The sequence below is a fragment of the Eucalyptus grandis genome, chromosome 6 (assembly GCF_016545825.1).
Source record: "Eucalyptus grandis isolate ANBG69807.140 chromosome 6, ASM1654582v1, whole genome shotgun sequence".
In the NCBI taxonomy this organism is placed as follows: domain Eukaryota; kingdom Viridiplantae; phylum Streptophyta; class Magnoliopsida; order Myrtales; family Myrtaceae; genus Eucalyptus; species Eucalyptus grandis.
In genome coordinates this window covers 4,374,129-4,395,302 of record NC_052617.1, presented here as the reverse complement: position 1 = coordinate 4,395,302, position 21,174 = coordinate 4,374,129, and the positions used below count along the sequence as shown (strand labels likewise).

At 38.8% G+C, this 21,174-nt stretch overlaps 1 protein-coding gene across 1 annotated transcript; it reads right to left on the bottom strand.

The window, feature by feature from the left end:
* Nucleotides 1–10,438: 10,438 nt before the first annotated feature.
* On the bottom strand, nucleotides 10,439–14,063 carry LOC104448030 (protein ECERIFERUM 2). Its single transcript, XM_010061801.3, has 2 exons — nucleotides 13,424–14,063; nucleotides 10,439–11,658 (listed from the first exon to the last, which is right to left on the bottom strand). Exons 1-2 carry the CDS (start codon nucleotides 13,880–13,882, stop codon nucleotides 10,783–10,785), a joined length of 1,335 nt encoding a protein of 444 aa, XP_010060103.2. The 5' UTR covers nucleotides 13,883–14,063; the 3' UTR covers nucleotides 10,439–10,782.
* Between the last annotated feature and the right edge of the window lie 7,111 nt (nucleotides 14,064–21,174).

The window sequence follows — 21,174 nt, the reverse complement described above, 5'->3', positions numbered from 1 at the left end:
GCACTTCACGAATGAAATGATATTTTATATCAATATGCTTCGTTCTTCTATGAAAGACTGGATTTTTTGATATTGCTATTGCAGACTTGTTGTCACAAAATATTGGTGTTGATTCCATTTGTGGTTCTCCAATGTCTTTTAGAATTCTTCAAAGCCATATTGCATGACTGGTAGTTGTAACAGCTGCAACATATTCTGCTTTTGCAGTAGATTATGCCACTGAGTCTTGTTTTTTTGAAGTCCATGAAAATATTCCAGAACCTAATGTGAATGCATAACTAGTGGTGCTCCTCCTGTCATCAGATGATCCTGCCCAATCACTATCAGTGTAACCGATTAGTTTAGCTGTTGCACTAGGTCGATACCAAATACCATAATCAGTGGTTCCTCGTAAGTATCTTAGAATTCTCTTGGCTGCTCCAAAATGAATTTGGCTTAGACTCTGCATGAATCGTGATAGTAAACTTGTTGCGTACATAATATCTGGCCTTGTAGCAATAAGATATAGTAGACTCCCAATTAGACTTCTGTAGAGTGAAGCGTATGCTTTTTCTGCTCCATCTTCTTTCAGTAGTTTCTCATTCATCACAAGTTGTGTTGCCACTATTTTGCAATTATTCATCTTGAATTTTTCAAGGAGCTTTTCTGCATATTTCTTTTGCGAAATGAAAATTCCTTCATCTTGATTGACTTCAATACCGAGGAAATAGTTCATCAAGCCCAAGTCCGTCATCTCAAATGTCTTCATCATTTCTTCTTTAAATTCTCGGATCATTGTCTCATTGTTCCTTGTATATATGAGATCATCCACATATAAAGAGACAATAAGTGTCTCAGAATTACCTTGGGTCTTGATGTAGAGCGTTGGCTCACTCATGCTCCTCTTAAATCCTTGCTTGGTGAAGTATTTGTCAATCCTGCTATACCATGCTCGTGATGCTTGTTTTAACTCGTATAGGGCCTTCTTAAGCTTTAAGACTTTTTCTTCATTGCCTTTGACAATAAAGCCTTATGGTTGAGCTACATAAATTTCTTCTTGGAGGTATCCATTTAGAAATGCTGATTTTACATCAAGTTGATGAATCTTCCACTCTTTTTGAGCTGCTAAAGCAATGAGTGCTCGGATAGTATCAAGGCGAGCAACAGGAGCAAAAGTTTCAGAATAGTCAATACCTGGTTGTTGCAGGTATCCTTTCGCTACGAGTCTTGCCTTGTGCTTCTGAATTGATCCATCCGCATTAAGCTTTGTCTTGTAGACCCACTTTACGCCTATGATTTCTTTGTCTTCGAGACAATCACCGAGCTCCCAAGTTTCATTTTTCTCGATCATTTTAATTTCTTCCTCCATGGCTTTAATCCAAACTTCTTCTTTGGAAGCGTCTTCATAGTTTTCTAGTTCTAAGGACATAAAATTGCATGTTTCATAGACTTTCCTTAGAGACTTTACCCTTAGTATAGGAGACTCAGAAGTAGATTCCTCTCGTGTTGGGCTTGGAGAGGATGGTGGTGTTACTTCTTGAGCAGAGGAATTTAATGTTCCGCCTTCTTCTTGATGTGTTGTTTCCTCACGTGCACGAGGTATGTCTGGTAAGTTGACATACTTCTTCTCAACTTTCTCTTCATCCCAATTCCAAGCAGCATTCTCGTCGAACTCGACATCTCGACTGATCATGAGCTTCTTAGTTTTTAGGTTGTAAACTGGATAGCCTTTTGATTGATCGCTATAGCCAATGAATATTCCTTTTTCAGTCTTCTCATCAAGCTTGCTCCTTTTTTTATTAGGGATGTGAACATAGCAAATACATCCAAACACTTTGAGATGCTTTGCTGAAGGCTTCCGTCCACTCCATACTTCAACTGGTGTTTTATTTTGAACAACTTTAGTTGGGCACCTGTTTAACAGGTATACTGCAGTATAAACTGCTTTTGCCTAGAAAGTGTTGGGAAGGCCTTTCTCCTTTAGCATGGATCTTGCCATCTCCATGACGGTTCTATTATTCCTTTCTGCTACTCCATTTTGCTCTGAAGCGTAACCAACAGTCAGTTGATGATGGACTCCTTCATCTTCACAGAATTTGTTGAACTCCCTTGAATTATATTCCATGCCTCTGTCACTTCTTAGGACTTTGATTCTGCGGCCACTTTGATTCTCGACACGGTTCTTGAATTTCTTGAAAATAAAGAAAACTTCCGATCTTTCTCGAAGAAAGTAGACCCACGTCATTCTAGTGTAGTCATCAATGAATAGGATGAAATATTTATTCTGGCTGGGTGTAATTGTCCTCATCGGACCACACACGTCTGTATGGACAAGTTCTAATGGCTTCTTAGCTCTCCATGTGCCTTTAGATGGGAAGGACTTCCTTTGCTGCTTTCCAAGAAGACAGCCTTCACAAACGTCTGAAATTTCTGTAATGGTTGGAAAATCTCTCATCATATTTTTCTGATGGAGAATCTTTAACCCATAAAAGTTGAGGTGGCCAAATCTCCGATGCCATAGCCATGAATCATCAAGTTGAGCCTTCATAGCTATATCTTTGACATATTTCCATCGAATAGGAAAATTCTTGTTCTCCATTTTCACATAGGCAATAACATGATTTTTATATTTATCATAGATAGTGCATGTATCTCCTTTAAAGTATAAAGAATAACCATTCTGAATCATTTGTCCCACACTAAGTAGATTTTGTGCAAGACTAGGAACCAAATATACTTCATGAATGTACTTTGGTCCTTTCTTAGTTTCAACGGCTATAGTCCCTTTTCCTTTCACATCAACCGATTCACCATAACCCAATTTCACTTGTGTTTTTACCGAAGTATCAATATTGGTGAATATAGATTCATCTCCCGTCATGTGATTGCTACATCCACTATCAATATACCATGGATCATTCTTCTCATCTTTTTCCTCTTGGCCTGTATAGAATAAATTATCTAAATTTTCTTCTTCCTTTTCTTTTCCTTTTTCTTCTTCAACATAATTCGCTCTATAATCTATTTTAGAGTGACAAATTTTTACAAGAGCGACATTGTGGTTTATTTTAAACCAGCAATCCTTCTCCAAATGATTATTTTTCTTGCAAATACCACAAACTGGATATTTTTCCTTCCATGTAGTTTCTCCTCCTCTTCTATTTTTCCATGAGCTTCTTCCGCTATTTCTAGGATTATGAGACTGTATGTTCAATTTTGACTGAAAAGCACTTTCAACTGTATCTTCTTCCTGTACTTGCAATCTTTTTTCATATGCTTCTAAAGAGCCAATTAGCTCACTCACTAAGAGGGTTTTTAAATCCTTCGATGATTCTATAGTAGTAACAATAGAATTGTATTTTCTAGTGAGTGTCACCAATATTTTTTCAACAACCCTCTGATCAGTAATATCATCTCCATAAGATCTCATCTAATTTACTAATTGTTTCAATCTACCACAATATTCTTGAACAGTCTCATAATTTTTCATCTTAGAATTCTCGAATTCCCTTCTCAAAGTCTGAAGTTGAATAGTTCGTACTTGTTCAGTGCCTTGAAATTCTTCTTGTAATGTCTCCCAAGCCTTCTTCGCAGTCTTCACTCCAATTATTCTCGGGAATACTGTTTTCGAGAGTGCTTGCTGAATAAAATATAGTGCCCTTGCATCCTTTTGTAGTTGATCCTTTGGAACACTTGCACCTTCTTGCGAAATCTCATAACCACTTTCGACGATGTCCCATAAGTCTTGGGCCATCAAGAACGTGGTCATTTTGATGCTCCAATAATCATAGTTATTCCCATCAAAGATAGGAATAGAAAATGAGGATGAGGTCAAATTGGCCATAGTTTAGTTGTTTGGAAATTTGGATGGATAATTTTGGGAACGGATGGTTAGGACAAATGCCCTATACCAACCAAAAACGTGGCTTTGATACCACTATTGGATATTGTGGAAGCGTGTGTGTGTGCGCAAGTGTGTATGAACTATGGCAAGGGAATATGAAAAAACTTTATTATGATAGTTGGTTTTACAAGAGGAGAGAGCATTTCTAGTTTTCTGCTTACTTCTACAAACAAACGTCCACTACTCCTATTTATAGGCGTGAATCCACCGCCATAATCTACCGACTTTGAGTACAAGAAATAATATAAAATTGCAGCTTGCTTCTTTGTCTCTGCTTGTTGCGACTTCTCCCGATTCGTGTAGTTCCTTCTCCCTTATTCTCCATTTTTCTATTCTTTGCAACTCCCAGCCACTTTTGTTCACTTTTCAACCAACTTCCAGCTGGCTTTCTTCCCTCATACGTATACTTAATTCATAAGCAAGTGTAGTCTAGTGTAGTCTAGAATTTTCACAAAATGGATCATATTTTAACACAGCTCCAGAGGTTTTCGTTCTGCAGGCAAGAAAGTCGGATGAGAAGGAGAATCATGCATCTTGAATCAATTTTTTCCCATTGGTGATTGATAATTTGCCAATAGCTCCCTCATACTGTGATCCTTGTCGATTTGGGAAGGAAATAGACTGCATCACCATCCAGTGATCCTGGTCGATTTGGGAAGGAAATAGACTTGTGTATTCTGTTTATGTTTTGTAAAGCATCATCACCTAACCCTTGCTCGCTGAAGATTTGTTTGCTAACAATTGATTGGCTCGCCTGTCAGAAAAAAAAAGGGAGCACCGCCTCTCTCTCTCTCTTTCTCTCTCTCTGGATTTTTCCAGATTTCTCTCCCTTTCTCTGCTGCACCAGAATTTTCTCCCTCTCTCCAGAATTTTCTCTCCCCCTCTCTCCAGATTTTTCTCACCGACTTTACACCCTATAAATAGGGGTTCTGCCCCTTGTGTGAGCATGTGTGTGAAAAGTGTGAGGAGTGTGTAATGTGAGTGGAGTGTGTACGTGAGTGATAGAGTAAGTGGAGTAGGTGACGTGAGTGTAGAGTGATAGAGAGTGAGTGGGTGTGTGCAAGAATTGTGTTCGTGTGAGGTGTGAGAGGTGTATGAGAGTGGTGTGTGTAGAGAGTTTGTAATATTGTTTATATAAAATAAAGCAATTGTTTTACTTGTACATCCACTTGCTCCACAACAAGTGGTATCAGAGCAGGTCGTCGGAGGCCGTGTGAAGATAGTGGTCGGGGACCATTGTAAGTGAGTAAGGTGATCAGGGATCGTCGAGCCAAGGAGCGAAGAAGCGAAGGACATCGGAGTTCTGCCAGTGCACAATCTGGGATTGTGGAGTCGGTTGGTCCGGGACCAGGCTTACTTGGTATAGTGCGAGGCATTATACTCAAGTCACGATGGCGAATTTCTCGAGTTCGGTAAGTGGCATCGAGAAGCTCAACAACTCAAATTATAATAATTGGAGTACCCGCATACAATATTACTTGCTAGGACAAGATTTGTGGGATATTGTTGGCGGGAGCAACACCACCCCACCCACGAATGATAGCGAATTAAGAAAATGGAATATAAAATCGGGTAAGGCTCTTTATGTGCTTGCCGTGACTATTGAAGATGAATTACTGCAACACATAAAGAGTGCGACAACCCTGAAGGAGGCCTGGGATAACTTGGCGACGTTGTTTGCAAGGACAAACGATGCCAAGTTACAATGCCTGGAGAACGAGCTCCTCTCAATCTCGCAACAAAATATGACGGTGAGTCAATACTTTTCTAAAGTTAAATCTATTTGCGAAGAAATTTCAAAATTAGATCCTCGAATGCCATCTACGAGACAAGAATGAGAAGAATAATAATTCACGGGTTAAAGCCGGAATATAATGGTATAGTTACGGCCACTCGTGGATGGGCAAATGAGCCAACTCTAAGAGAGTTGGAGAATATATTGGCCAACCAAGAAGCCTTAAATAAACAAATTTCTAAGGTCTCAATTAAGGAGGATGAAAGTGCCCTCTTTAGTAATAAAAGAGGGTTCAAGGGCCAAAATAGAAATAGAGCAAGTGCAAGAGATGGCAAACCATGGAAAAAGTCATGGAGAATGGCAAAAGTGAATAGAAGGAACTCGACCTCAGCCAGGGGGAGCTCGTCGAGACCGCGATAAGGACGACAATGAAGAAAAGAAGAATAGAAGGCGTAATGGATGGTGTTACACGTGTGGCAAAGTAGGTCACTTTGCCAGGGATTGTCGATTCAAAAGAGTTGAAGGAAATGTCGCAGCATCCATGGAAAATGATAGCGAAGAAGAGTGAGATTTCCAAGCATCCTTTGTAGTGGAGGAACAAGAAGAGCTTGCAAGCTCCTCCATCATAGAAGCTGCGATGGCCCTCATCACGGTAAGTGATAAATTGATTGATTATGAAGAAGATTGGATAGTCGACTCGGGGTGCTCAAATCACATGACCGGAGATCAAGGCAAGCTATCAAACATGTGCGAGTACAAAGGTGGATGAGTAGTTGTCACCGCAGACAACTCAAGGTTGCCGATTACCCATGTGGGCCAAACGATGATGACACCCTGATTTAGTTCGCATCAAGTCGAACTGAAAAATGTGTACCATGTGCTAGGAATGAAGAAGAATCTATTGTCTGTGGCACAACTTACAGACTCAGGCAATTATGTGGTGTTTGGTCCTAGAGACGTTAGGGTGTACCGCAATTTGAAACCAATTGGTACACCAATCATGGAGGGGCATCGATTAGAGTCTGTCTACGTGATGTCAGCTCAGACGGCATACGTGGACAAAACTCGAAAGAGCGAAACGCCTGATTTGTGGCATGAATGGCTTGGGCACGTGAGCTACCATAAATTAAAGGTGATGATGAAGAAAGGTATGCTAAAAGGTCTCCCCCACTTGGAAGTCCAAGAAGATGTCATCTACGCTGGATGCCAGTATGGGAAGGCACATCAGCTTCCATATGAAGAGTCCAAATTCAGAGCTAAGATGCCTCTCGAGCTTGTCCACTTAGATGTATTTGGACTAGTGAAGCAACCATTAGTTAGAGGATCAAAGTACATGATAACATTCATCGATGATTTCTCCAGGTACGTCTTGGTCGACTTCATGAAAGAAAAATCCGAAGCATTAAACAAATTTAAGGAGTTTAAAGCAAAAGTAGAATATGAAGTAGGCAAGAAAATACTATGCCTTCGCACGGATAATAGGGGAGAATACACATCAGATGACTTTACAAAATTTCTTCAAGAATGGAAGATACGTCGACAATTTACTTGCCCAAATATGCCACAACAAAATGGAGTTGCCGAAAGAAAAAATCAGCATTTGGCGGAGACATGCAGGAGTATGTTGCATGTGAAGAGTGTTCCACCCAAGTTTTGGGTTGAGTGTATGAAGATGGCAGCGCACGTGATCATCAAACTACCTCAAGCAAGGCTTGGCTTTATGTCACCTTATGAGAAGTTGTGGAATCGCAAGCCCACGGTAAGTCACTTTAGAATATTTGGGTGTGTATGTTATGCATTCGTGCCAGACCATCTTCGTAACAAGTTCGATAAGAAGGCAATTCGCTACATATTCGTGGGCTACGATTATCAAAGAAAAGGATGGAAGTGTTGTGACCCTACAACAGGGAGGTGTTACACTTCCAGAAATGTGGTGTTCGACGAACTATCATCTTGGTGGTCACAACCTAATTCAAAACAAGTTGAAGAAGAGATTCGTGGAGGAATGGAAGAAAATGACAAGATTGATAATGGGCAGGCCAATTGAAGAAGGAAATGATAATGTAATTGGAAGAAAAGAAGTCAGAGCACAGTCACTAGAAAAATCAAAGAGCCCATGGCGAACTGGTGTACATCCAAGAACTACAGAAGAGTTTCGACCAAGTCAGATGGAAGAACCTGAAGAGGAGGAATCTCAACTAAGGAGATCAACAAGACAAAGAAGACCAAATCCCAAATATGCAAATGCGGCACTGACTGAAGATGTCGGAGTAGTCGAGCCGTCCACATATGAGGAAGCTTCGCAAGGCGTGGAATGGAGGAAAGCCATGGAGGAAGAGATACAAGCACTAAGAAAGAACAAAACATGGGATCTAGTGCCGAGACCTAAAGAGGTACGTCCTATATCTTGCAAATGGGTCTATAAACTTAAAACTCGACCAGATGGGTCGATAGAAAGATATAAAGCACGACTAGTTGCTCGAGGATTCTCTCAAAAGTATGGCCTAGATTATGATGAGACCTTTAGTCCAGTAGCAAAGATTACTACAATTCGAGTCTTACTAGCACTTGCAGCAAGCAAGTCGTGGAAATTATGGCAAATGGATGTGAAAAATGCCTTCTTACATGGAGAACTAGATCGAGATATATACATGGAGCTGCCAGATGGTTTCAAAAGTAAGATTCATCCATATTATGTTTGTAAGTTAAAGAAAGCTCTCTATGGCTTAAAACAAGCCCCGAGAGCATGGTATGGGAAGATTGTTGAATTTCTGGTGCAAAGTGGCTACTTTGTAGCCCCGGCAGACTCGAGCTTGTTTGTAAAGGCAGAAGATGGCAAGCTTGCAATAGTATTAATCTACGTGGATGATCTAATCATCACTGGAGATAATGAAGAGGAGATATGCCAAATCAGAACCAACCTCTTAGTGCGGTTTCAGATGAAAGAGCTTGGAGAATTAAAACATTTCTTGGGACTCAAGATTGAGAAGACCAATGAAGGATTATTCCTATGTTAGCAGAAGTATGCATGAGACCTCCTAGACAAGTTCGGGATGCTTGATTGCAAACCTATTTCTACTCCAATTGATGGAAATGTAAAGTTATGTGCAATTGAAGGACGAGAATTGGAAGACTCAACTATGTACAGGCAGTTGGTGGGTAGCCTTATTTACCTAACCATAACACGGCCTGATGCAGTGGGAATAGCAAGTCGATTCATGGAGAAGCTGCGAAGGCCCCACTTAGATGCAGTCAGGCGCATACTAAGGTATGTAAAGGGTACATTTGATTTTGGGCTTATGTATAAGAAAGAAGCATCATGTGAAGTTGTAGGCCATTGCGATGCTGACTTTGCTGAAGATTGTGACACGCGACGATCAACTATTGGATATATGTTTAGCCTCGGATCAGCAGTAGTGTCATGGTGTAGCAAAAGACAGGCAATTGTATCATTATCTACGACAGAAGCTGAGTATAGAGCAGCAACAATGGCAGCACAAGAGAGTACATGGCTAGTACAACTAATGGAGGATCTCCATCAACCAATAAATCAACCTACACGAATATATTGTGATAATCTGTCAGCCATAAGCTTAGCGGAAAATCCAGTTTTCCATGCGAGGACCAAGCATGTAGAAGTGCACTATCATTTCCTACGGGAAAAAAGTATTACAAGACGAGATAAAGATGGAGTATGCCAAAACAGATGATCAAATTGTAGATATCTTCACCAAAGGTCTTGGAGCTGTAAAATTTGAAGAGTTTCGAAGGCAACTTGGTATGACCATGATGTCCATGCTAAGAGAAAGTAGTCGGTGAGGGGGAGTGTCAAAAAAAAAAAGGGAGCACCGCCTCTCTCTCTCTCTCTCTCTCTCTCTCTCTCTCTCTCTCTCTCTGGATTTTTCCAGATTTCTCTCCCTTTCTCTGCTGCACCAGAATTTTCTCCCTCTCTCCAGAATTTTCTCTCCCCCTCTCTCCAGATTTTTCTCACCGACTTTACACCCTATAAATAAGGGTTCTTGCCCCTTGTGTGAGCATGTGTGAGGAGTGTGTGATGCGAGTGGAGTGTGTACGTGAGAGTGTGAGTGGGTGGAGTAGGTGACGTGAGTGTAGAGTGATAGAGAGTGAGTGGGTGTGTGCAAGAATTGTGTTCGTGTGAGGTGTGAGAGGTGTATGAGAGTGGTGTGTGTAGAGAGTTTGTAATATTGTTTATATAAAATAAAGCAATTGTTTTACTTGTACATCCACTTGCTCCACAACATCGCCGGTGTACGATATGTTGGACACGTTCGATGATTGAATTCTGGATTTCTTTCTGTTCTGATTGTTCCGTTGTGCTCGTCCTAAGATAAATGGAGACCGTCTTTTGGAGGAATGTTGCGCACAGTCCAAGTTCCGATAAGTTAATCAGATTAGTCTATCTGGTTTCCATCCTTTATAGCTTGATCTTAATTCTCAATCCATAGAGCATGTGATGGAACAGTCTGAAATCGCGATAAAATAGCGATATTCAGACACCATTAGTTTTCCTGTCAAGCTCAGAAACATGGAAAAAAAGATGATTTATGAAGCAGAAACGCTAATAAAAGCATTTTTTGTCCGGTCTTGATTTCGACTGGATTTTTTCATATAAAAGAAATCTTTCTTACTGGATTCATAAAATCTTCTCAATTTCTTGTCACAAATTTAATTCATTGACATAGAGAGAAATCTTTCTCATTGGATTACTTGAACCGGAAGAAACTCTTGAAATATAAATTATATGTAATACTAAAAACTAGCATTCCAAAAAAGAAAGACTAAAAATAATTCTCATCTTATAAAAACAAATCTACTTACCAGGCACTATATATAAATCAAATTGTGCAAACACTAATTCCTTGGAGGGCTCATCTTGAAAGCTAGCTAATCAAGTGATAGACTCAAAAATTATATTAGAGCCACACACGATTTGATGTATTACCACTATAAGACGGTCTATTACATGTTTATTTTCCTTAAGGGCACTTTCTAAGGGACATCGAGAATAAATGTCAACTTTCATCATAACTTTTTTAGGAAAACACAAATCCATATATATTTTTGCGCTATGATGAATTTTGTCATACGTTGTTGCCAGCAAAGCGAGTCTCTGTATTGTTTCAAAAGCTGTCGCCCTATATCATTAGGGCAAAAGTCCCCACGTTTCATTGATCTCCTTCCTGAGCTCTGCCATTTGAGCCTGGGGTAGGACCATCGTCACTGTCGTTCCAAACCCACCACTCTTCTCATTCCCATTTCCTGGTCCTGGAAGGATCAGCACCACCCCTTCATCTCCAACCCCACTCATCGCGTAACTTGCAAAAATTGGCTTCTGGCCCTTCAACTCTAGCCCATATACATCTGCACCCTCTAGATTCACAAATGTCAAGTTTGCCCCATATGCAATGAAGTCCAGCTTCCCATCATCTCTCCCCACCATTTCTTCAATCAAGCCATTCTCATTCACCGCCTCGGTGATCTGCCTCGCGAGATCAGATACTTCCGCTTCTGCCGCTGAGAAATTCACTTCGGCCCTGCTCAAATCCATGCCATTTGAGGGTAATGGATTCAGTTCTCTACGGACATTGTTCTCACACACGGTTACAACCTTCGGCCCACCGTCTCCCCTTATCTTTGACAAGGATTTCCAAATCAAAGCGGACAGTAGTTCGAAATGCGATGTTTTAGATTCACCAAGCAGTCCGTATTTGCCCGTGATGTGATTGAGTTGTTGCGAGGTGACATGAATGGAGTAGGTTTCCATGTTACAGCTATTGATGACTAACCAGCAGTCCCCAACCGGGTCGACCCTTTTAACGGTCGATGGCGCCGTGTCGAGCCTCGACTCAGCAGGGAATTTGGGCCTTTCGGGAATTGGCGCATGGAGGGACTTGGGCGGCGCATGACCGGCCATGATAGTGCCGAACATGTTGATGAAGGAGGAAGCTGCGAATGCATCTCCGAGGACATGAGCCCAGCCCAGACTCACACAGATTCCTCCGCATGCGAACCAAGTGAACTGTGACTCAAAGAAAAACATAACAATCACACATCTGTTACGTCAACAAACCCTTCTCTAAACTTTTCTGAAGAAGCAAAAGAAAAGATAATTCGTTCCCAAACCACATAAAACGAAGAAGGAAAAAAGTATGCCGATTGATAAAGCAAGAACCTTCTTTTCTTCTCCCTTCCGTCCCTTCTAATCTTCTATTTGAACAAACAAAACACAAACAAGTAAACAAAAGAGGAAAAATTTCCCTGTTCTTCATGGGAAGATTACGTTGCAACACCGAATAGGATGAATGTCTAATCGGACAACTAATGGGCGGAATGTGTCCTCCCTAATGAATGCTCGAGAGCGCTCCTCGACAAGAACCGAGCACACGTCCTTGGCTAGGAGGTACCATGTTGATAGCACTTCCTATTTCCATGACCGATTTTGGGTTTAAAGCTTTTTCTTTCTTGTTTATTTCGAAATGTTCGTTTATGGGCCGACCGTTGTTTAGGTAAGACTTAAAAAAAGAGGTCATAAATGAGAACTTGCTATGCTGTTTTGACATTAACAAGTTGCAGGACCATCCCTCCACATTCAAGGCCTCGATAGTAACCTACTTCTGCGATCGCTTCCCTACCATAGCTTTGATTGGCAAGACATGGAGCTCCATGCCATTTTAATGAAAAATAGTTGCTGATTGTTGATGATGGATAGAAAAAACAAGAACTCAACAGAAAGTAATAATTGTCGTCTAAGTTTATGTTTCTTTGCCATGTCTCCTGGCAACTGTATTTTTCCTCTTAACCCCTTTTGATCTGATTCGTGATTATGTCGATTAATTAATATGTCAAATTAGATAAGTAGATGACCCATTCATTTTGCGAAAATAAACTTGTATCACTTACTAAAATGATTAAACGAAAAACATTTTAATTGTCCACGAAAATACTTAGATAAAAATTGTCTTCGATAGTAAAAATTATTTTTCTTAGCTAATTATTCTAAATGGTATAAGCAATTATTTTTAGAAAAATATTTTTAAATCATTTATTTTTTGCGAAACAAATGAAGCCATAATTTCCTATCAAAATACTATGATGACCCAATCCCATGGGGAGTGAAATCAAAAAAGTCTTATACCTATTGTGACTATGTCAATTCATTATTAACTCTTTTTTTGGGTTAATTGAGTTCTAAAATTTCATATTTATGCTAATTTAGTTCATCTAATTAAATTGGGTTGGCCCGCTAGCGTTGACATCGCACAATCTATATATGCTAAGTAATATAAACGATTATTTAAAAAAAATATTTTAAGTAATTATTTTTTCGCGAAATAAATGAAATCTTAAATTCTCGTGGAAACACTATGATGACCGAATCTTATTGATGGTGGCATTTCATGGAAGAGGTAGAGTTCGCGTTGACAACTGTACAACAGTACGAGGGCAGAACGGATAAAGCATCTCTGCCTTGATGAGGTATCAGCAAAAACTGTATCGTCATCGGAGTTCGTTTGACCAGATATCAGCTAAAAGTCTCTTTCTCTTGGTCCATCAAACTATTTAAACTGTGAGAAAACTTGGAAGATGGACTGTTTGGTGCAATGGCTGACCAACCTAGATTAAGGTAAGCTCACAAATAATATGTTACAGAATGAAAGTAACGATTGGTGGGCCAGATCGACGTGTTCCATGGTATGAAGTGGATTGCACGAATTCAATCTAAGGTATCAATCATCGACATGAGATAGATACGGTTTTAAAATAGAAGATGGGCGCAAAGTTACCTGAACGTAAATCAGGGGAGAGAAGCCAAGATCGGGGCCAAGAACCTGAGAATGGACCAGCAAGTCCTGGAGCTCCCAGCCACCATCCTCCTCCTTGGTCGCCACTAGCCACTCGTCGAGCGACCGATCGCACCGGGCCTCGACGATGCGGACCCCGCTGTCGTTGCACTTGATGACGGGCCTCTCACTCTCGGACCACCTGATCCTGCCGGACGCTGAGGGGTAGAGCTCCTGCGTCTGGCCCATGGCCTTCTTGAGGTCGAAGATGGTGAGCCCCTGGACGGCGTCGCTCCTGAAGAAGTAGAGCCCCCTGAGGTAGTGGAGCTTCATCGCCAGGTCCATGCTTCTCAGCTTATGCTCCGTGTTGTTACCCGTCACCTTAGGCGGCACCATCGACGACAGCTTCACGCTGTGCACGGGGCTCTTCACGTCCGATGCAACCATTTTTGTAGCGCACATAGAGAGAGAGAGAGAGAGAGAGAGAGAGAGAGAGAGAGAGAGAGAGAGGTGCTCGATTTTTTTACTTCATAGGAAGGCTGTTCTTAGGACTTCGTCTACATATAAGGGTTAAAGAGATGCGGACAGAAAGGGACATTGAAGAGACGATTTTATGGTCATCTTTGTTTGCTTTCTTGCATATGAAAGAGAAGCGGCGCGATCTTGCCGCTAACTTTTACAGCAGTACGCTCCAAAGATATGATCATGTAATGAATGGTGGTTTCTTTTAATTTCTCTCTCTCTAACTAATCCGATTTGATATACAATAAGTCATTTTCTTCTTATCCGGTCATTTGACGAGTGACAGTTAATTTGTCTAGACTTCTGAAAAGTCAAAAGCATTTTTCTTTTTGTTTTACTTTTCCATCAAAATTCAAATTATTATCCAAAATTATGAATGAATTATATGTAACCCTATGTAAGACCATTTTTAAAGGTTTTTAGTATGTAAAACTAGAAAAAGTGAAAGTGTGTGATAATATCATGAATTATGTCTTTAATCCGATTGGAAGGGTGGATTTACTAAGGTATAGATAAAAATTAAGGCATCATCGAATTGCTAAAACATATGTGAAAGTTTAGTAGGGTAATATTTTTAAATGAATTCTGTTAAAGAGTGCTCCAAGGCATTTGTTAAGCAATCGATTAAAGAATCTTTATAATTTTTTATATAATGATTATCCTTGTGTCATGTATGATCCATACTTGAAATTTGAAATATACCAAGTAAAGTATATCTAACAAATATGTTTGAAGAAACTCGATAATAAGACCTATTTAAATATCTTACACTCTCCCTCGCACATTGGCAGGATTTTGGTTTTAAACTAAACCGTGGAAATTTGTTGATGAATGCAATTAGGGGTTTATAAAGATTTAAACCTAGGACCTCCTACTATGATACCACTAAAAATTTTGTAAGACTACTATAAACAATTCTAATAGCTTATTGCTTGTTTAGTTAAGCTTTTTAAATAGCAATAAGCAATTTCCTTGTTTTCTTGCCAAAATTGCAGATATTATCTAAATTTAAAGAAAATGTGAAATGTTGTATGCAAATTCTTTATGTGCCAATATTAATATACTGTGAAAGTTTCAAGCGTTTGGGATTAAGGAAAAATCAAAGCTACATTGAGCAAAAAGTAAAAAGCAAAATCTTTTTAGATATACCCTTAGGTTACGAAATCTTGGAATTTTTCTATATCCTATCCACTATTTGGTGAATCACAGTATTAAAGTTGAATATATTCACATCATATCATATACATTTCTTTAATATAAATATCATATCATTGTAAATGAACCTAAAAGTTCATAAATGGAGGTAGTGAAAATCTCTTGTGACACTATTCCTTAATTTATTTTTATTTTATTTTTCCTCTTTTTTAATTTATTTTCTTTATTATTTCTTTTTTCCCCTTTCATCATTCTTTAATAAAATTTTATCAAATAGTAAACTGTACTAACATACCTAAAATACAAAAATACCTAAAGTATATAATAAATATAAATATATAATTTATAGATTGAATGCTTATTATAAGATAGAATTAAAGCTAAATATATAAATTAAAATAAGATTAAATTAAAAAATAATTTTTAATTTTTAATTTCTTAAATCAGAATTCAAATATTATTTATATTGAAATATACTTTTAATTTTGTTTATTTAATAAGTTTGTTATTTGAGAAAAATAACTTTCTATTATGGATAATATAAATCATATCCACCTTTATCCCACCTCCCACATGGGATAATTTTAACCGGCCTATATCTCTCTTATATCTAACTTTATCCTATCCTGAGCAAGTATCAAATGTAGGATAGAATAAATCATATCCTATTTCGAATTTTATTCTGACTGCCAAATGCACCCTTAAGTTATTAGATAGACACCCAATTTGATACTTAAATATTCTGAAAATTTTGCTTTCCATATCTAATACCCTCCTCACATTTCAAAACTTACATTTCGCATCTCCCAAGCCTAGAAAGACCCATTTGCGCTCATACATGCGAAACTCTCTCCCACTTTCTCTCCTGACCCTTTCTCTCTCCTTTCACATAGCAGTACAAATGATTGAGAGCCCCTTGCACAATGTTAGGCCATCGCTCGATGTCCCAGCCCGATCTTGATGGTGATGATGACACCCTTGCCCTAGTTGTGGCCCGCGCCCCTCTCCCTATCTCTAGCTATGGTGAGATCGGTCATGACTCATGACAGCAAGGCTAGGCGACCTCGGCTTGAGTCCACGGCTTGCAACTGTCGAGGCTCTGTGAGGTCAACCTTGATGGCGCGAGGGCCGTGGCTTGCATTGAGCCTCTGCAATAGGCTTGTAAGCCAAGCAAGATTTGTAGCAAAGCTCGACCATGGCTACTAGGTTGAAGTTGTTCAACATCAATTTAGTCTTGAGTTGGCGTGGTGATTGCCATCGAGCTTAGATTTAAATCCAGTAACAACCTTGGAAGCAGCAACGGCAGCACACACGGTGGACAAGGGAAGACTAATGGTTTAGCTTGAACAAGCCTCTCAGAAGGGGCAGAGAGTGCAAGGAAAATTACCAAAAAAGTTTTAAATCTTTTTATGGATTACAATTCAATTCTATGATTTTCTATTTGGGCAAGCTAATGCTAATTTTTTTGATGATTTGCTAATATAGGCATTTCAGTTAATTTTAGTTGGAAATCGTTGACATGAAAATTAGTTGTCCTACATGACATGACCAACTAATTTCTTTCTTCTTCTTTTTTTCTTTCTATTTTCCTCCACTGGTCATTCGGGTTGATGAGATATCTTCACTTGTGGTCTGCGATTGGTGAAGGGAATAGGGAGAAAAGAAAAAATGGAAAAAAAGAGAGAAATAATTAGGAAAATTTTAAAAAGATTTACAAAAATTAATCACATCAATGCCGCTAGCGTCACATACAATGGTTAATATTGACTAAACTTTCACATAGCGATTTTCATTTAAAATTGGCTGAAATAACTATATTGATAAATTGTCAAAATATATGAAATTAAATTGGCTAAATTAAAAAAAAATAGAAATTATGGACATTTGTACAATAGGTTTTGGACTTTTATGGCTATTCTCCTGTAGAGTGTGTGCGCGTGTGTGAGTGTTGGGTTTTTTGGGGATTGGTTAGTTTGGGAAATAAAATTGCAATTCAGTAAATTATATATAGGTGAGAGATGCAACTCAATATCTATAATAAAAAGTGAGGATATTAATTGTAGGTTTGAAATGTGGAAAATGCATTTGATATGGAAAAGTGAAGCTGGAAGTTCACGAAGTGATACATACGTTTTCTCTTTAGTGAACGTCAAAGTGAAGGTCCCCCTTATCGAATATAAGGATAATGATAGGGGGAGCAATCTCAGGTGTCTAGCCGCAGGCCGTGGGAACCGTTGATTGAATTACTTTTTATCGTTCCAGAGCACCATGGAAGCTGCCCCTTCATCGTCATTCACTTGACCAAAATGCACCAATAACGAACACAAGCGAACAGATCATGATGGAATTTATTGCTTGCTCGCCACAGCATCGACATAGCTCAATGGCTTTCGACGTGTTCCTAATCAGATGGTGCGGATCGATGGTTCTTCGTTTTCCCCGACATAAACGATTGAGATGGATGTGGTTAGCTTCTTAAGCCGGGTACTATTCAGACGTGGATGTGCACTTTCTTGGCAGTCACTTCGTATGGAGGGAGAGAGAGAAAGAGAGTGGCAATGAGCTTGCAACGTGAGCGACTACCGGCCAACCACTTTCGCAATCGTTGTAGGATAATCCCCAAAGAGATCACTGCTCGGTCTCCCGTAGGAGCATGACCTCCATTAATCGAGGGTCGTTGGCAGCTAAGTCCGTGCCACCTCCCTCTTTTTGGTAACTGCGTCGATGCGACATGGAAAAAAGTCGGATCAGCTGGATCCGTCCTTGCCTTTGCTTGGTGCAACGCTCATGCTCTCTCATTTATGTGCGCCTCCCCCATGTGGCGAGACCAAAGCCTATCTCGTTCTTATAGAAAGGGACTCCTTTACCTTCACCATCTCGTTTTCTCGTCTCCACCATCCTAGAATTTATGATACAGTGCCAGTGTGGCCCATTCTGCAAACCTAACTTTAATGGTCCCTGTGGCCAATTGGTTGGAAGTGTGGATCGACCGGTGAACCGTACCTTTCATTGACAATATTGGCTCGGTGCACAGGCACAGTATACAAACTGTGCGCGTCATAATTGACAAAACTTAGATCATGGTGCAAGAAATAATGAAACGTTATCTTGGATTTTCAGAGGTGACTAACTGGAAGTAGAGGGACCCTTATTAGTATTACATCACAACAAGTTCACCTTCATTGAGTTCGGTCACACTTTATTATTGTACGGCTCTTGCTAGCTGGAATTAGTTCATCCAATTCAGTGCGAATTCATCTTTCATAGATGTGGTAATGGGATGCTTGATCGCCATGGTGATTTAATCATTAAGACTCGGGATGACTTGGGGCACAAAACATTTAAGGTGAAGGAAGAGCATCATAACTTCTAGAGTCCCTCATTGGATTTCTAGTCAAAATTGGCCTAATAAATTCAATTGGCAAAACATGAGAATATTTCAGACTTAACTGATAAAATTAGAATTGAATTGGTAAAAATACAATCTCAAAATGCCCAAATCACTACTCAAGCGTGTGAGCCTTTGTGACATTCCAAAATATAATCGTATGAGATGTGGATGGCACCTAACTCTGCATATTTTCTTTAAAATATGTTGGAGCATGATTTTGAACTTTCCTACTTAAACAAGAGAGCTCATTGCTAGCTTCTTTGAGAGAGTCTTTGATATTAAGTTATGCATTTACTACTTAATATGTTTTGAAGAGTATTAAGTCGATAATAAAGTTACTATCACTAAACTGTTAACCTATGTTGACAAAGTGATCACGATTGGATACTATTCTACTGTCATGGATTGAAACGAACATAAAAGCAAAAGGAATATCATCACTAGATATGTTTTTTCCTCCCACAACTAGGCTTCTATTTATGGTTTAAGTTGTTAGGATTAACACGTTTCCAATGGATCGAGAATAGAAAGTTGTCTCATCAATTGTCGAAGTCGACACAATTTCGATCAATTCAAACTACTTGGATTTGTGCTGGTAGTCCAAGAAAGAAGCAACTAGCGGCAACTTCCTTTTCCTTATAAACGACACGTTAATTTATCTTTTTATTTCCAATGCACTTTTTCTTGTGTTATATACGATTAGTATATTGAAAGTGAAAATGTTTCCTTGTTAAGTATAGTTAACAAGTATCCTCACGGGACTTTTTTTAATAAATGATATTTACGATATGTAATTGTTTTCTTATTCTTTGTGTAAGAGTGAAAGAAAAGATAAATGATTATTTGTAAATTTAATATAGCTCCAAGGGTGCTCTTGGCGAGTTACCACAAGGATGCATTTATGTTTTGCACTACCATCTTCACAACCCTCACAGTCTACTACTTATTACCACTAAGGAAGTTCATTTTCAATCGTCAATAGATTCATAAAAATATGCCCTCCAATAGAAGAAAGTACTTTGAGAATTAAAGTCTCTCATAAAAATTTGCCCTCCATTAGAAGAAAGTACTTTGAGAATTAAAGTCTCCAATAATAAATTTTAAAGGTTACGGATCGCTTTGACCCATGCATGAATATGCAACAACGGATTGGAAACGATTACAATATAGTTTATATAGATATAGATATTGGATCTGATGGGCTTTTGTGTTGGGATTTGCAATGCATCCAAAAGCCCAAGCTCAAACAGCGGTGTGTTTCTGGCCTTCTCACAGTTCAAATTCCACATTAATGTCCCACATCTATGGCAAGAACATGCTTGTACAAAGTAGAGAGTTCTAGAATGTTCCAAATTAGCTCAAAGGGAAACTATTCTTTCGCCTTTTGCTTGCTAGCATTCCGGAGGTGAGCCACCCATAAGATCAAATCAAAAGTTTGGGTCAGACTCTAGTCTCTGTTTTTGCTACTTAAGAACAATAAAAGTTGGTGTGTATAAGACTTGAGTCTCTGTTTTTGCTACTGAAGAGCACCCACAAATCGAATTGAAAGTTTCGGGTTATGTTTCTTGTGTTAATGAAACATGAGTCTCTGTTTTCACTATTTGATGATGTGAGTTGTGCATTTACTTTGACATTAAGTTTATAAAAATGTCACGGATCGGTGGGCTGGTCGATTTAGTTTTCTTGGCTATAGGATTTTCTTTTAGTCAATCTTACTCAAAATATTCAGACAAGAACAATCTATAGATACTAGACACCACCTTAAACTTGTTTTTGCCCTAAGCTTGACTCTTATTGAATATTTAAAGGTGCTTATTGTTTGATAAAGAGGTTGATTGCAGAGAGGATTCACATATAAGAAATTTAAAGAAGAGAGTTATTAAACTAAGTATTGTGATAGACAAAACTTGCTCATGAGCTAAAGTCACAAGTGAGAACACTCGAGTTATACGCATTAATTAGCTAGATCCTTTATGCTAACAAACTTGATGTGGAATCAAACCGGTCAAATTAGTTGCAGTCTAGGTAACTTCGACAATTATCTTGGGAAAATTTCAAATGGGACTTGAAGTGCACTCATTTTCTTAAATAAGAATTTGAAATGAATATTCTTTGAAAAAAGGGCTAGGACTTTATTTTTTTATATTTAAAATAAGGGCTTGAAAAGAACCTTATTTCAAGTAAGAGTCCAAAGTGGCCATATTGGTTTCAAAGAATGACCTAACCTCATTGGCTAGTCAAGGGCATTTTCGTCCTTTACTTTCTTTCTTTTTCTTTCCTTTTTCATTCTTTTTAAAAAGAAGAAACTCAAAAAAGATTAAAAAAATCTTTAAAAAAAAAAAAACAAATACAAATGAGAAGGGATGTCCTCCCTCGCCTGTGGCCACTGGCCCATTGCTAGTGGGGCATAGGCCACAAGCGGAAGGGTGGTCCCAGCCCTCCCATATAGGTTATTATTATTATTATTATTATTATTATTATTATTATTATTATTATCTTTTTAAAAATTTAGCCTTTTTTTTTTAGTTTGTGTTTTTCATAAAAAGGAAAAAAGAAAAAGAAAGAAAGATAAAAGGAAAGAACATAAAAAAAAATTTCATGACGAAAATGTTATTGACCAACCGATGAGGTTAAGCCTTTTTTGAGAATAATATGACCATTTTATGCCCTTATTAGAAATAAAATC

Coding starts and splice junctions, on each gene's coding strand:
- LOC104448030 (XM_010061801.3), bottom strand. CDS start 13,882: ATGTGCGCTACAAAAATGGTTGCATCGGACGTGAAGAGCCCCGTGCAC. Junction 11,659..13,423: donor CTCCCCTGATTTACGTTCAG/GTAACTTTGCGC, acceptor TTTGAGTCACAG/TTCACTTGGTTCGCATGCGG.